Source organism: Balaenoptera acutorostrata, chromosome 1 (genome assembly GCF_949987535.1).
Source record: "Balaenoptera acutorostrata chromosome 1, mBalAcu1.1, whole genome shotgun sequence".
Lineage (NCBI taxonomy): Eukaryota > Metazoa > Chordata > Mammalia > Artiodactyla > Balaenopteridae > Balaenoptera > Balaenoptera acutorostrata.
In genome coordinates this window covers 145254235-145272483 of record NC_080064.1, presented here as the reverse complement: position 1 = coordinate 145272483, position 18249 = coordinate 145254235, and the positions used below count along the sequence as shown (strand labels likewise).

The 18249-nt window shown below is 37.2% G+C and overlaps 1 protein-coding gene across 1 annotated transcript in view; it reads right to left on the bottom strand.

Annotated features, from left to right (window-relative positions):
- The window catches only part of LOC130708578 (uncharacterized protein C1orf21), a 129637-nt gene that overhangs the window by 26170 nt on the left and 85218 nt on the right, over positions 1-18249 (bottom strand). The window contains exon 3 of the mRNA XM_057549760.1: positions 4010-4086. Within this exon, the coding sequence (XP_057405743.1) occupies positions 4010-4086 (77 nt within the window). The remainder of the gene's footprint in view (positions 1-4009; positions 4087-18249) is intronic.

The window sequence follows — 18249 nt, the reverse complement described above, 5'->3', positions numbered from 1 at the left end:
CCTTTACACAAGTCTCTAAAATGTCACTTACTCAGAGATGTCTTCCCTGAGCCACCCTATCATATTTAGCAAACTGCCCCCTGCCTCCTAATTTCTTTTATATATAACATCCAGGGGAGGAATTTATTTAGTAGGAGGAATGGGGAAAGTGTGTCTACTCCATCTAGTCCGGAAATGGAAGTGGAAGTCCGTCACCACGTAAAAAAATTATTTATTGAGGTGAAGTTAACATAACATACAATTAACCATTTCAAAGTGAACAATTCGGCGACATTTAGTTCATTCAAAATGTACAACCATCACTTCTATCTAGTTCCAAAGAATTTCCATTAGTCTAAAGTAAAACCCTTTACCTACTAAGCAGTTTCTGAATCAACAATGTTGATTCTTCCAATCCAAGAACATGGTATATCTCTCCATCTGTTTATATCATCTTTAATTTCTTTCATCAGTGTCTTATAGTTTTCTGCATACAGGTCTTTTGTCTCCTTAGGTTTATTCCTAGGTATTTTATTCTTTTTGTTGCAATGGTAAATGGGAGTGTTTTCTTAATTTCTCTTTCAGATTTTTCATCATTAGTGTATAGGAATGCAAGAGATTTCTGTGCATTAATTTTGTATCCTACTACTTTACCAAATTCATTGATTAGCTCTAGTAGTTTTCTGGTAGCCTCTTTAGGATTGTCTATGTATAGTATCATGGCATCCGTAAACAGTGACAGCTTTACTTCTTCTTTTCCGATTTGGATTCCTTTTATTTCTTTTTCTTCTCTGATTGCTGTGGCTAAAACTTCCAAAACTATGTTGAATAATAGTGGTGAGAGTGGGCAACCTTGTCTTGTTCCTGATCTTAGAGGAAATGGTTTCAGTTTTTCACCATTGAGAACGATGTTGACCATGTTGTGGGTTTGTCATATATGGCCTTTATTATGTTGAGGTTAAGTTCCCTCTACAAAGCTGCGATCTTAACAACAACCTAGAGGTTACTTACGTCCTACCCATGTGTGTTTCTCCCAACTCAAGGGAACCATCATGCCCCCGCTTTCCTTTTACATAGCTTTACTCTCTCTATATGCTTAAAAAGTAGATGATTTATTTTAGTTGTTTTTAACTTTATAGAGTGAATTATGCTCTGTGTAATGTTTCAGGACTTACTCTTTGTTCTAGTGCTATATTGCTAGGGTCCATCCAGCATTGTGCATTGCTGCAGTGCATTCGTTTTAACTGCTAATATTCCACTGTGTGAATACAGTATAGTTCATCTATCCAATTTCCTGTCAAAGGGCATTTGGGTGGTTTCTAATTGTTAAGGTGTTCTTACCAAGTGTCAGACACTGTGATAAGAACCGGGCATACATTATTTCATTTAAGCCCCAGCCCTATAAGACAGGATTTTTCACCTCCATTTTTCTTGGAGAAAACTGAAGCTCACAGACATAACGTCACTGGCCTGAGATTACAAAGTCAGTAAGAATGTGCTCTACGTGGTGCATCAAATGAAGGTGTGAGCATTATCTGCCTTCATTATTAATAAATCTGCCATTATCAGGTATGGGATTGTCCGTCCACTCATGGGGAAAAAAGCCTCATCTTATTTTATACAGCTGCATGATAAATAATAATTTCCTGGATACTACATTATGTCAACGAGTAGAAAAAGTAAAACCCTTCTCTTAGCCCTCTAGAAAAATTTCTTACTTGAATTCCGGAAACCCAATGATCTGACTCACAGTTTAAAATACACACACACACACACACACACACACACACACACACACACACACACACACACGAGCATTATGCTGTGTGAAAAACAGGTGATTTTCTTCATAATTTTAATGTAAACACATGAGTCAATTTAATCAACTTCTCTGAAAGCTTCAGCACATGCCAGTCTGCAAAGCATGCTATTTCAATGTGTCAAAGTTAAATAAGTATTTGCTTTAAAGGAAAAAAGAAATTCTCAATAGAGTCTTTTTCTAGAAGCATTTAAAAGGAGCATATATCTAATGGCTTGGATGAAAAGATGATTTGGTAGTGTTATCAGGTATCTGTTGTCCCCAGAGGCAGATAAAATTAGTGTAGATAAAAGTGATTACAAGTGAAGTGGATTAGGTAGGTTGTGATTATAGCATGACATTTACCTGAGGGTGAAAAAAATCGGTTGTCCCATTATACTGACACTGTAAATGATAAATGGATTTTAAAATGTCCAGTTTTCTTTGGAAGTAAAAACTTCAATCCCTGAGCTCATTCACCACCCCCTGAAGAGCCCTAAACACCATATCACAGTGGCCAAGGCTGCAGCAATTCCAGACACTCAGCCAGGTTAAAGTGATTATGTTATTTTTGTCTCAACCTCCTGGGAAGAACCAGAGAGCACAACTTTTTCCACTTACGATATTGATTTACATATATGTCATAGTTAAATTTATTTGGGGATGGTGGTGACTGTGTCAGATGTACTCGTGTGATCAGCACCCTTAGGGAATTTGTTCATATTTAGGCAGAACAACACAAAAGAGATTTCCAGCCTCTGGGATTACAGCTTCTTTGAAGAAAGGGCGGGTAGCTTCAAAGTCACACAAGTGTATTTTATCACCAAGGTAGACTCAGTTTCAGAACAATATAGAAACTACTCATTATTCTCTTTAGCATTTTAATTGTGAAATACTTAACACATAAAAAAGGAAACATATAATGTTATTTGTACATTTTCAAATAATAATAATTAAAGGAACACGCATGTAACCACCACTTGGATTAAGAGATAGAACCTCTGGTCCCATTGTCTTCTATCCAGTAGAAAGAACCACTATTCTGAATTTAATGTCTTTTCATTTCCTTGCTTGCCTTTATTGTTTTACCAAGTACATATATATAATATATGGCTTAGCTCTGCCTGTTTTTGCACTTTATATGCATGAAACTGTACATAGGCAGGTACTACCACCTACCTTACTGGTACAACCTTACATTTCATGAGATTCCTCTATCTTGATCTGGGTAGCTATTGGTCATTCATTTTCACTGATATGTAGCATTCCCATCATAAGAATATACCACATTTTTGTTATCCATTACATGTCTGATGGACATTCGGGTTTTATTTCCAAGAGCTTTTTTTTTTTGGGGGGGCCATGTCACCACCATGAGGCACGCAGGATCTTAGTTCCCCGACCAGGGGTGGAACCCATGCCCTATGCAATGGAAGCATGGAGTCTTAACCACTGGACTGCCAGGGAAGTCCCATATCTTCAAGAGCTTTAAGAGCTCACGTAAACAGTGCTGCTATGGACATTTCAAAATATGCCTGCTGGCACACATGCACAAGTTTCTCTAGCGTATACACCTGAGAGTGGAGTTGTTTTCCAAGGTAATTGTACCAGTTTATATCCCTACATTCTGGTAAACATTTTAGTATCATTAGACTTCTAAATTTCTGCCAATCTTGTGGTGTGAAATGGTATTTTTTGCATATGCATTAGCTATTCATGTTTCCTCTTCAGTCAAGTGGTTATTTATGTCTTTAGCCTGCTTTTCTATGAGTTCTGTCTTTTACTTATTGATTCATAGAATTACTTGATATATTCTGGAAACCCAACTACTGTTAATTATACGTATTATAAATATATTCCATCATTTTGTGGCCTTTTACTCTCCTATAGTATATTTTGATAAACAGAAGTTCTTAATTTTAATGTAGTCACAAAAATTAATCATTTTTCTTAAGATCTGCATCCTTTGTGACCTATTCAAAGTTTTTCCCTACCCCATGGTTATACAGATATTCCCCTTCATTTTCTTCTAAGTGATGTGAAGTGTCAGCTCTGTCATATATTGTGGGTCTGTTTTGGGTCTCTCTATTTTGTTCCATTAGACTAAATCACACTGTCTCAATTACTGAGGCTTTATCATAAGTCTTGGTTATCTGGCAGGCAAAATGGAGGTCACTCTAAAAACATTTTTAGCTTTAAAAACAATATAGGAAAATAGGAACTAGAACTTACTTTGCTCTAGGTTGATGAACTAATCCCGGAATCTCTTTATTAGTTTTAAGTCTTACATTTGAACTGGCACTTTTTTCCTGAAACACATAAACACACATGTAAAAGACAAGATGAGAATCAGCAATTAAACAAGAGCATAAATTTTCATCAACAAAATGTTAGATTTGTTTGGGAGCCTCTGAGGTTGGGAAGGACAAAAGTCCTTACAAAGATGTCACACATTACAAGTAGAACTGCCAAATATTTTAACAGGGAACATTGTCATGAAAAGAGGAATTAACTTTTATAACAGCTATGGCTCCTTTTAGAAAATAACGTGTGAGTAATATTTGATTTTTAGGTGGAGTTACTGAAAACAGTAAGAGAATCAAAGAACAGAAGATTCTAGTGAAAAAGAACAGCAGTAGTACAACCACAGCCATTGTTTGCTTGCCCAGGTTAAGTGACTTCATGCATTTTATTTGTGAAAGACAATTGCAGTTACTGACACATGAAGTTTGCATAAGGCCCTAGCAGCGACAGGACAAGAACGTGACTAAAAATAGCTAATATTTTCCATGTATAATGAATATTGAGATTGAATTCCATTAAATTAATGAAACTCAATAGTAGCCTGTATTCCAGAAATACTTCTTTGGCTTTTAGCTTGATCTGATTTCTTATTTCCAGTAAACAAGCCGCATAGGAAAGAAATACTCTCAAATCTTAAAATACAAGTATATCAGTAAGCACACTGTCTCAATAATACTACTGCTTTGTGTTTTTACATTATCTTTAAAAAAATATTTAAGGTGCTTTAAAATTTGCTCTCTAAATATACCCCCGAAAATGAAAGGAAGGACTATTCTAAACCTACTTAACAGGTGACTATATACACTCAAGCAACCTGAGGTGTGGCAATAATTAAAGACCTGGGGTAGGCAGGGGCAAGGAATAAAAAGTCCTGTGGGCCGACCCACCATTCTCACCACAGGCAGAGTGATGTGGGATGGCACATAAACAGATGGTCCCCAAATGAGCTCTTTCAAGAGCTCGTTATTTCTCCTAGGATAGCAGAAGCCATGTAAATCAGTGAAACTGCAACGACTTACATGCCTGGTTGTTTGCTATTTACCATCAAACATGAGCATATCTGTACAACGTCAGTCCTCCAAAATAGAAGGTAATTTTGTTTGTGACCTTCCAGGAGAAGAAACAATCATTACAGTTCTTTAGCAGTCTAGCTTACCTTCTTTACCTCACACTAAACTCGAGAATGTTTTCATGAACATTTAAAAAGTATGAAATATATACTATTCCCTCTGCTGATGTAGTCAGTGAACAACAGATGAACTACCTTATTTTTTTACAAAGAAGGTGGGAGAACAATTAGTAAACTTTAATGCACTAAGTCCAGGAGGGCGGGACCCACATCCCTTCTTTACAACTGGGACCACAGTGCCTGGCTAGGGGCTTGGCACTCCATGGGAGGCACTCATCGAATATTGGTAGAACAAATAAATGATGTCAGCACATAATTAACTTTTCTAAACACAGATAAAAATAGCTCAACTGTAGTCTCTCTGCAGGACTGAAGATGTAGGTTCCCTCCAAATGAGTCATTTTCTCCCTTAAACTTTATGTGTGCTTGGACTAAGCACTGAAAATGGATGTATTTGATGTGACAGAACCTTATACTTTTTCTCTATTCACATAATTTCCTAAACTCTTTGAACTTAAATGATGCATCATAATTTAAAATATTGCTAAGGCAGGAAAGAGACTTCTAATTCAAAGAATGCAAAGACATATAATTGTATTCTGTTTCTATTCAATTTATTAAACTGTACCCTTCATAACTATACTGTCTCACCAAATCTTCCTTAAAAACACATTGTGTGGTTGCTAAAAAAGAAGGAACCGCCCCAAACAGAGACTCAGTAGATGGGGAGGACACTTTAGGACATCAGGCACAGACGTGCCCTTCCAGGAAGTGAGAGTACCCAAGGTGAGGCAGAGGTGGGGGGTGAGGGCATGGGGGATGGGGAGGAAGCAGCTGGAGATTTCCTGGTTACAAATATATATATAACTACATAGAGATTTCTATCTATTTTGTACTTATAATGTATTTGTTTTTACAAATTACCACTCATCAAGATCAGTAACAATTCACCACATGTTATTCTAACTGGTTGCATATATCAACTCATTTTAATGTTCACAAGTATATATATATTAATTTACTTTTATGCCCACAAACCTCTCTGAGATAGGTATCATTATTTTCCCCATTTTATAAATGAGGAAGCTGAGGCATGGAGAGGTGAAACACTTACTGGGATTCTACAAGTAATAAGTAATAGCGTTGGGATTTGAATCCATGCAGAATGGCCCCAGAGTTCATGCTATTAGCCACTAGGCCAGCAGTCCTCAAAGTTTTTACTATCAAGACTTCTTACCTATATTCTGCAAATTTTGATACATTTCATCACACAATATGAATAAAATCACATTTGTTAAAATCAGCATCAATCTCATGAGAAAAATCTTTCTTTTTAATTTTAATTTTAATTTTTGGCTGCACTGCGCAGCATGCGGGATCTTAGTTCCCCATCCAGGGATCGAACCCGTGCCCCCTGCATTGGAAGTGCAGAGTCTTAACCACTGGACCGCCAGGGAAGTCCCTCATGAGAAAAGTCTTGACAAAAGGTGTCAAGCTCATGGTGGTGGATACGAGTTTTCCAAGATTCTAATTTTGGTTTAACATTCGAATTTTATGACCAGCAACAAACACGGACAACTGTTTTCTTTGGAATAACGGGCTCTCTTCGGTCATTTTTGAGAAACTGTTTGCCAAATACCCAAGTCTGAATATCCATAATTTGTCTGTCAGGCACTTTTTTTTACAGTAGAGATGGTGTCCCACAAAAAACAGCTGCAAGTTCAGCTTGCAACTCAATCAACTGCAGAAGTGCTTTTCCTTGAGATAACGATCTTATTCAAAAATAAAAAGATATGCATCTAAGGCCTAAGAGTTAAAAAATTCAATAATTTCTACTACTTCATTAAGGGCATTCTTTTTTTTTTAAGAATCAATTTTATTTATTTATAGTTGCGTTGGGTGTTCGTTGCTGCCCACGGGCTTTCTTTAGTTGTGGCGAGCGGGCTCCTCATTGCGGTGGCTTCTCTTGTTGCGGAGCACGGGCTCTAGGGCATGTGGACTTCAGTAGTTGTGGCTCGCAGGCTCTAGAGCACAGGCTCAGTAGTTGTGGCGCACGGGCTTCAGTAGCTGTGGCTCGCGGGGTGTAGAGCACAAGCTCAGTAGTTGTGGCACACAGGCTTAGTTGCTCCGTGGCATGTGGGATCTTCCTGGACCAGGGATTGAACCCGTGTCCCATGCACTGGCAGGCAGATTCTTAACCACTACACCACCAGGGAAGTCCCCATCAAGGGCATTCTTAAGTGAAAATAGAATATATTCTTCCACTATGCTTGGTGGTGGTGACTACTAATAATAACTACTATTAGTACTACTAATAATAGTACTACTATGATTACTAATAAGGTGTGGTGCCAATGCCTGGATTTGTGCTAAGGCACAGGCAGTTTTACCCACCATTGCTTTTGCCCCATCAGTACAAATGTCAACAGCTATCTGCCTTGAAAAAGGCAAATAGCTTCTTTATTATTAGGAAAATGACCTTGAAGACTCCCTGAGAATATCTCAGGAACCTCCAGGGGTCTGCAGGCCACACCTGAACTATACATAGTGCCTTTCTATTTCTTTTGCATAGAAAAGAACTTTCAATTATTTAATTGTGGTATACGCTTTAAGAAAAAATATTTAACTGCCTTATTGTGATAAAATCTATATTCCATACAATTCCCCCATTATAAATGATTTTAGTAAATTTATAAAGCTGTGCAATTATCACCACAATCCAGTTTTAGAACAGTTAGATCAGCCCCAAAAGTTTCGTCATACCCATTTGTTCTCATCTGTAGTCCCCGGCAACCACAGATCTGCTTTCTGTCTCTACAAATTTGCTTTGTCTAGATTCACCTAAATGGAATCATACAATATATAGCCTTTTGCATCTGGCATTTTTCACTTAGCATAATGTTTTCGAGGTTCATCTATACTTCAGCATATTTCAGTGTTTCATTTATTTTAATTGCTAGATAATATTCCAATGTATGGATATACTATATTTTGTTTATCCATGCATAACTTGATGAACATATGGACTGTTTCCAGTTTGTGGCTATTATGAATAATGCTGCTATGAACAATTATATACAAGTCTTTGAGTGAACATACATTTTCATTTCTCTTGGGTAGACTCTAAGGAGTGGAACTGCTAGATTATATGAGAAGTTTATATTTGACTATTTAAGATGTCACCAAACTGTTTTCCAAAGTGGCTGTCATTTTACATTCCCACCAGCAGTGCATGATGGTTCCAGTTTCTCTACCTCCCTGCCAACACTTGGTATTGTCTCTTCAATTACAGTCATTCAAGTGGGTGTCTCATTGTGGGCTTTATTTATTTTACAAATTTTATTTATTTGGATTTGTTCTTATATGTCTTTCTATCAGAACATCTAGCACCTTGCTACATGGGAGCATTTATATGCTTACTGGTTCGCTGTATTTACATCAAGAAGTCAGTTTTGGGCTTCCCTGGTGGCGCAGTGGTTGAGAATCCACCTGCCAATGCAGGGGACACGGGTTCGAGCCCTGGTCTGGGAGGATCCCACATGCCACGGAGCAACTAGGCCCGTGAGCCACAATTACTGAGCCTGCGCATCTGGAGCCTGTGCTCCGCAACAAGAGAGGCCACGATAGTGAGAGGACCGCGCAGCGCGATGAAGAGTGGCCCCCGCTTGCCACAACTAGAGAAAGCCCTCGCACAGAAACGAAGACCCAACACAGCCATAAATAAATAAATAAATAAATAAATAAATAAATAAATAAATACTTAAAAAAAAAAAAAAAGAAGTCAGTTTTATATTTGCTTACAAACACCAATTAACTTCTGCTTTGGGTTTGTTTGTTGGGGAAGGAGAAGTTTAAAGAGACCTGTCTTTATTTTTATTCTTTATTTTTTTTGAGACCTGTCTTTAAAAAAAGAAACAACAAGCAAACAAACAAAACCAAGAAAGGCCAGAGGAAGGATGAGACTGATGGGAGTCTCTGATGGAGCAGATCCAACAGGGAGGGCTGAGAGCCATGCCACATTTGGGGTGCTCCAGGAATAGGAACAGAGAATTAAACTGGGAGATGACGGAAGAGGTATCTAAGATATTATTTCCCTTGGCAAGAAAAAACTATTTTAATGACATTTGACACTCATAAAATAAGTACCTAAAATAAACTGGGACCAAGTGGGATTAAGATGAAGCCATTGAAAGGGCCCTCAGCAGGCAGTTTGTAGAGCTGTGTTTTTATGATCCATCCATATTGGTATCACAATCATCTAGGATGCTTGTTAAAATACAGATTCCAAGGCCCTACACAATACCTCCTAAGTGTCAGACTCTGGGATTGTGCCCAGGAATCTGCATTTTAAACAAGAGTCCTAGGTGACTCTTAACTCAAAAAAGTTTGAGGACTTTTATTTCAGAAGAAAGGTACCTTTGTGCTTAGAATTCTCCCTCTTGGTCTTCCACAGAGCAGTTTTCAAACTGAGCCCTGGTGTTCTGCAGAGCTGCCTCCGGGGTCAATAGCAAGGCCTCTCAGAGCAGCAATCCCTTGAACTGTACATTCAGGGGTTTTCAAATGATGCTGGAAAAAAGCATCCACTTCTCAAAAATGTTTGCAAACTAATGTCAGGTAGTGACAGGTGTATTTAAACAGCAAATCAAACAACTTCTCCTTTGCTTGGAATTTTATTTCTTTATGAACAGAACACACTCGTCAGTGTCTAGAGTAAACTTATCATTCTCTTCTTAGCTTCTCTCATGTTGAAGACAGTCAAACCGAAATATATTTATTCTGCTGCTTCCAATCTCGAGGGTCATCTCCCAAAGGGAAAGTCAGAATACCAAGAAAAACTGACAGCTTCTTTACAAAGTCTTCTTGAACTTCAGCTCCTTAATTCTGAAGGAAGCAACACAACGCATTCAGGGAGTTGAAGAAAGTACCCCACTCCTTGTTGTTGAGTGAAGGAGCTTCTTTCCTCCTATCACTTCTTTGCCTGTGTTGTCCCACTGAGTCTGGGTCCTGGGAGGTTCCCAGAGTTGGTCTGGGTTGGAAGTGTGAGGAGGAATTTCATTTTCTTTTTTCTGTGCCCAATGGCAGGAAGTTCTGTCTTACAAAGAAATCTCAGGGGCCAGATGGATGGAGGAAGCTGGAGGCCTAGAGAAAAACAGTGGGAGTTGGAGTACTAGCTTCTGGGACTGCTAATGAGGGGCCGACACAGATAAAAGATACAAAAGCACTAAGTAAGAACTCTCAGTGGGTTTCCCTCTATACAAAGACTCTGTGTGTGTGTGCATTTTAACCACTGCATTTCAGAAAGTACCTGAAAACTAGAAAAGGTAAATACTTTAACTAGAATTAGGAGATTTTTGGGGGGTACACACACATTTAAAAGTAAGAACATGTTCAGCTATAACATAAATAATGAGTAATCATTCCAGCTTCTGGGGAGTGTCCCATACGATATACTCTCTGAGAAAACAATCTCATTTGATGTTTTACAAATTTGTGTGATTTCCTAAGAAGTATTAACACGAGTAGGACACCACCTCCTTCAACTATAAAGGAATAGTATCCTCTCTCTTCTGAGTGATGGTGATTAGCTGAGTGACATTTATTCTACCAGAATTTCTGGATGATAGCAAATGGCAAGGCCCAAGCTACGCAATGCAACTGTTGACTTGGGCCCACCGTTATCATAATTACGTGAGGTCAATGTAATTATAATTACCTGTCCATGGAGATCATTAGAATTATTAGTAATTTGTTAGCATTATTTAGTAGTGATGAAATTGGCATGGAAAGTCTCAGCTTTATGGAAATTCTTTCTATAAATTAAAATATAACCATGTACCTCATTCTATATCAAGTAAATGTTAAGTGGAGCAAATCAGTTTTAAAGCACCAAATATTATTCACATAGTTGTTTCACAAGGTAGACTGGAAATATTTAAAATAATCTTTAAAAAGCAAACAGAGTTTTAAGAAATTGCTCAGAACAGATTTCATTGTTTACCAACAAACCTAGAACCAAGTCTCTAAGTTACTATGTCAGGAATTAAAAGAAACTATCATTCACAGAATGTCTATCATTCACAGAAAAATAGACAAGATGAAAAGGCAGAGGGCTATGTACCAGATAAAGGAACAAGATAAAACCCCAGAAAAACACCTAAATAAAGTGGAGATAGGCAACCTTCCAGAAAAAGAATTCAGAATAATGATAGTGAAGATGATCCAGGACCGCGGAAAAAGAATGGAGGCAAAGATCGAGAAGATGCAAGAAATGTTTAACAAAGACCTAGAAGAATTAAAGAACAAACAAACAGAGATGAACAATACAATAAATGAAATGAAAACTACACTAGAAGGAATCAATAGCAGAATAACTAAGTCAGAAAAACAGATAAGTGACCTGGAAGACAGAATGATGGAATTCACTGCTGCGGAACAGAATAAAGAAAAAAGAATGAAAAGAAATGAAGACAGCCTAAGAGACCTCTGGGACAACATTAAATGCAACAACATTCGCATTATAGGGGTCCCAGAAGGAGAAGAGAGAGAGAAAGGACCAGAGAAAATATTTGAAGAGATTATAGTCGAAAACTTCCCTAACATGGGAAAGGAAATAGCCACCCAAGTCCAGGAAGCGCAGCGAGTCCCATACAGGATAAACCCAAGGAGAAACACACCGAGACACATAGTAATCAAAGTGGCAAAAATTAAAGACAAAGAAAAATTACTGAAAGCACCAAGGTAAAAACGACAAATAACATACAAGGGAACTCCCATAAGGTTAACAGCTGATTTCTCAGCAGAAACTCTACGAGCCAGAAGGGAGTGGCATGATATGCCTAAAGTGATGAAAGGGAAGAACATACAACCAAGATTACTCTACCTGGCAAGAATCTCATTCCGATTCGATGGAGAAATCAAAAGCTTTACAGACAAGCAACAGCTAAAAGAATTCAGCACCACCAAACCAGCTCTACAACAAATGCTAAAGGAACTTCTCTTAGTGGGAAACACAAGAGAAGAAAAGGATCTACAAAAACAAACCCAAAACAATTAAGAAAATGGTCATAGGAACATACATATCGATAATTACCTTAAATGTGAATGGATTAAATGCTCCAACCAAAAGACACAGGCTTGCTGAATGGATACAAAAACAAGACCCATATATATGCTGTCTACAAGAGACCCACTTCAGACCTAGGGATATATGCAGACTGAAAGTGAGGGGATGGAAAAAGATATTCCATGCAAATGGAAATCAAAAGAAAGCTGGAGGAGCTATACTCATATCAGATAAAATAGACTTTAAAATAAAGAATGTTACAAGAGACAAGGAAGGACACTACATAATGATCAAGGGATCAATCCAAGAAGAAGATATAACAATTATAAATATATATGCACCCAACATAGGAGCACCTCAATACATAAGGCAACTGTTAACAGCTATAAAATAGGAAATCGACAGTAACACAATAATAGTGGGGGACTTTAACACCTCACTTACACCAATGGACAGATCGTCCAAAATGAAAATAAATAAGGAAACAGAAGCTTTAAATGACACAATAGACTAGATAGATTTAATTGATATTTATAGGACATTCCATCCAAAAACAGCAGATTACACTTTCTTCTCAAGTGCTCATGGAACATTCTCCAGGATAGATCACATCTTGGGTCACAAATCAGTAAATTTAAGCCTCAGTAAATTTAAGAAAATTGAAATCCTATCAAGCATCTTTTCTGACCACAACGCTATGAGATTAGAAATCAATTACAGGGAAAAAAATGTAAAAAACATAAACACATGGAGGCTAGACAATACATTACTAAATAACCAAGAGATCACTGAAGAAATCAAAGAGGAAATCAAAAAATACCTAGAGACAAATGACGATGAAAACACGATGATCCAAAACCTATGGGATGCAGCAAAAGCAGTTCTAAGAGGGAAGTTTATAGCTATACAAGCCGACCTCAAGAAACAAGAAAAATCTCAAGTAAACAATCTAACGTTACACCTAAAGGAACTAGAGAAAGAAGAACAAACAAAACTCAAAGTTAGCAGAAGAAAAGAGATCATAAAGATCAGAGCAGAAATAAATGAAATAGAAACAAAGAAAACAAGAGCAAAGATCAATAAAACTAAAAGCTGGTTCTTTGAGAAGGTAAACAAAATTGATAAACCATTAGCCAGACTCATCAAGAAAAAGAGGGAGAGGACTCAAATCAATAGAATTAGAAATGAAAAAGGAGAAGTAACCACTGACACTGCAGAAATACAAAAGATCATGAGAGATTACTACAAGCAACTCTATGCCAATAAAATGGACAACCTGGAAGAAATGGACAGATTCTTAGAAATGCACGAACTGCCGAGACTGAACCAGGAAGAAACAGAAAATATGAACAGACCAATCACAAGCACTGAAATTGAAACTGTGATTAAAAACCTTCCAACAAACAAAAGCCCAGGACCAGATGGCTTCACAGGGGAATTCTATCAAACATTTAGAGAAGAGCTAACACCTATCCTTCTCAAACTTTTCCAAAATATTGCAGAGGGAGGAACACTCCCAAACTCATTCCACGAGGCCACCATCACCCTGATACCAAAACCAGACAAAGATGTCACAAAGAAAGAAAACTACAGGCCAATATGACTGATGAACATAGATGCAAAAATCCTCAACAAAATACTAGCAAACAGAATCCAACAGCACATTAAAAGGACCAAACACCATGACCAAGTGGGGTTTATCCCAGGAATGCAAGGATTCTTCAATATACACAGATCAATCAATGTGATACACCATATTAACAAATTGAAGGAGAAAAACCATATGATCATCTCAACAGATGCAGAGAAAGCTTTCGACAAAATTCAACACCCATTTATGATAAAAGCCCTGCAGAAAGTAGGCATAGAGGGAACTTTCCTCAACATAATAAAGGCCATATATGACAAACCCACAGCCAACATTGTCCTCAATGGTGAAAAACTGAAACCATTTCCACTAAGATCAGGAACAAGACAAGGTTGCCCACTCTCACCACTATTATTCAACATAGTTTTGGAAGTGTTAGCCACAGCAATCAGAGAAGACAAAGAAATAAAAGGAATCCAAATCGGAAAAGAAGAAGTAAAGCTGTCACTATTTGCAGATGACATGATACTATACATAGAGAATCCTAAAGATGCTACCAGAAAACTCCTAGAGCTAATCAATGAATTTGGTAAAGTAGCAGGATACAAAATTAATGCACAGAAATCTCTTGCATTTCTATACACTAATGACGAAAAATCTGAAAGTGAAATTAAGAAAACACTCCCGTTTACCATTGCAACAAAAAGAATAAAATATCTAGGAATAAACCTACCTAAGGAGACAAAAGACCTGTATGCAGAAAATTATAAGACACTGATGAAAGAAATTAAAGATGATACAAATAGATGGAGAGATATACCATGTTCCTGGATTGGAAGAATCAACATTGTGAAAATGACTCTACTACCCAAAGCAATCTACAGAGTCAATGCAATCCCTATCAAACTACCCCTGGCATTTTTCACAGAACTAGAACAAAAAATTTCACAATTTGTATGGAAACACAAAAGACCCCGAATAGCCAAAGCAATCTTGAGAACAAAAAATGGAGCTGGGGGAATCAGGGTCCCTGACTTCAGACTATATTACAAAGCTACAGTAATCAAGACAGTTTGGTAGTGCCACAAAAACAGAAATATAGATCAATGGAACAGGATAGAAAGCCCAGAGATAAACCCACACACATATGGTCACCTTATCTTTGATAAAGGAGGCAAGCATATACAGTGGAGAAAAGACAGCCTCTTCAATAAGTGGTGCTGGGAAAATTGGACAGATACATGTAAAAGTATGAAATTAGAACACTTCCTGACACCATGCACAAAAATAAACTCAAAATGGATTAAAGACCTAAGTGTAAGGCCAGACACTATCAAACTCTTAGAGGAAAACATAGGCAGAACACTCTATGACATACATCACAGCAAGATTCTTTTTGACCCAGCTCCCAGAGAAATGGAAATAAGAACACAAATAAACAAATGGGACCTAATGAAACGTAAAAGCTTTTGCACAGCAAAGGAAACCATAAACAAGACCAAAAGACAACCATCAGAATGGGAGAAAATATTTGCAAATGAAGCAACTGACAAAGGATTAATCTCCAAGATTTACAAGCAGCTCATGCAGCTCAATAACAAAAAAATGAACAACCCAATCCAAAAATGGGCAGAAGACCTAAATAGACATTTCTCCAAAGAAGACATACAGATGGCCAAGAAGCATATGAAAACCTGCTCAACATCATTAATTATTAGAGAAATGCAAATCAAAACTACAATGAGGTATCACCTCACACCAGTTAGAATGGGCATCATCAGAAAATCTACAAACAACAAATGCTGGAGAGGGTGCGGAGAAAAGGGAACCCTCTTGCAGTCTTGGTGGGAATGTAAATTGATACAGCCACTATGGAGAACAGTATGGAGGTTCCTTAAAAAACTAAAAATAGAATTACCATATGATCCAGCAATCCCACTACTGGGCATATACCCAGAGAAAACCGTAATTCAAAAAGACACACGCACCCCAAAGTTCATTGCAGCACTATTTACAATAGCCAGGTCATGGAAGCAACCTAAATGCCCATCGACAGACGAATGGATAAAGAAGTTGTGGTACATATATACAATGGAATATTACTCAGCCATAAAAAGGAATGAAACTGAGTCATTTGTTGAGACATGGATGGATGTAGAGACTGTCATACAGAGTGAAGTAAGTCAGAAAGAGAGAAACAAATATTGTATATTAACACATGTATGTGGAACCTAGAAAAATGGTACAGATGAACTGGTTTGCAGGGCAGAAGTTGAGACACAGATGTAGAGAACAAACGTATGGACACCACGGGGGTAAAACCGTGGTGGGGTGGGGATGGTGGTGTGCTGAATTGGGCGATTGGGATTGACATGTATACACTGATGTGTATAAAATTGATGACTAATAAGAACCTGCAGTATAAAAAAACAAACAAAAAAAACAACTAATACTAAACTTTCTTTGGGTTATTTGTATGGAAATATGTTAATATAAATGTTTCAGACATTACATGAAATTTCTAAAAATCTTATATGTTCTGGTATAATGTTATAAGTCATAATTCTAGTTATTACTTTAAAATGTATATCTCAGAAATAACTAAATTTCCTTGTCAATTACATTGTTATGAACTTTCATCAAATCTTTAACCGTGGTCATTTTTAAGTCTTTTGTCATTTACAGACAGTTGTGGGTGTACTCTGATGCTTTTGCAAATATGTTCCTATAAGGGTTTCATCTTCAAGGAATTCATGGAAAAGACTCTGACAAGTACAGGTTTCTGGTAACTGACTATACTGCTGAACTGAATGGATAAGCATTTTCAGAACTCTAATGGAAAACTAACTGATGAATTCATAAAAGTGCTAACGAAAGATCAAGATGAAAAAAATAATTACACGGAACTGAGTGAACTGATGAGGGTGATTATAATATTTGTGACTTTCTGTTTGAATAAAAAAACAATCCCACAAGGACTCAGAGGCAAAAAATATACAAATCAGTTTTCACTGCAAAGTAAAGGAGCTGTTACAGTGGAGGATTACTGGACTGAATGTCAATATTATGACGTAGTATGAGTGTGTTTCGTGTTTGGTAATTGCAATCATTGTTGCTTTTGTTGTGGTCATCCATTTACAATGCTTGGTGTCAGTCTATTTATCTCTTGTGAAAATAAAATACAGTGTGTGTGTGTGACTTGTGAAAAAAAATAAAAGAAACAAGCTATAATGTTATAAATCACACTGAGAATTATAAGTTAAGGATGTTTTCAACAAGATGATGTATCTCCAGGTTTTTCTAATTTGGAAGAACTATATTCAATTTTTGGCCAAGGTGCCAAAAAGTTAGGACAGGGTTGGTTATGCTGCAGTAAAAAACAACCCCTGATATCAGTAGTTTAATAATATACAAGTTTATGTCTTACACCTGCTACATGTCCAGTACAGGCTGGCAGGAGAGCTCTGCTCATCCTAATCACTCAGGGACTCAGGCCATTGGAGGCCACATGTCTACATGTGCTCTCATAATCACCATGGCAGGGGAGGGGAGGATAGAGTTGAGCAAGGTTAAGTGCTCATATTTACTCAGCCAAAGCATGTCACAGGACCACACTAGTCAAGAGACTGGAAAAGTACAATCCTACTACGTGCTTAGAAGGAGCCGAACTGGAATATTTACAAATAGCCCTAAAGATGACCATAATGCTAATTTTTACAAAAAGTATATTTTCTTAATCAAGAACTACTTAACATTAACCATTGTGATCTTCCTTTCTGAACAGTCTCATGTGTAAATCCATCAAGTATCTTATTTGTACTAAACATGGAAAACACTTAATTATTGAAAGTTTAAATTGGGCCAAAATGCCACGTAGAGTTTAGATTTCAAAACAAAGCTGAAACTAGTTGGTTAGCTGACATTAATAAATTATGTTAAATGCCACCTGGACACAGTAAGACAGAATAGAGACAAAAATCTGTGGTTTATTCCCCACTCAGAAAACTGCACCGACACCCACACCTACACACCTCTTGATTTTTCCATTTTTCACTTCTCCTCTCCAACCATCAAATCAAACAAAACACATAGGAATGTGAATCATAATCATTGTGATCCATAATAAGAAGACCAAAGATTTTAAGAATCCAACTATCAATGGATTATGGTCCCTAAAAGATTGCATTTAAGAGCTGACTAGCCCATAATAAACATGCTTTATGTTAGATTTTTCTGGTAGGTAAAAACACAGGCAGAAGAATCAAAATCAAAGTTAACAAAATATTAGAACAAAGAACTGTATCATCCATCATGCCTTTAATATTTTAACAAATAAAAAGCCATCATTTGTTCAGAATTGCTAAACTTTTCCTGTGGTAAACCAAAAT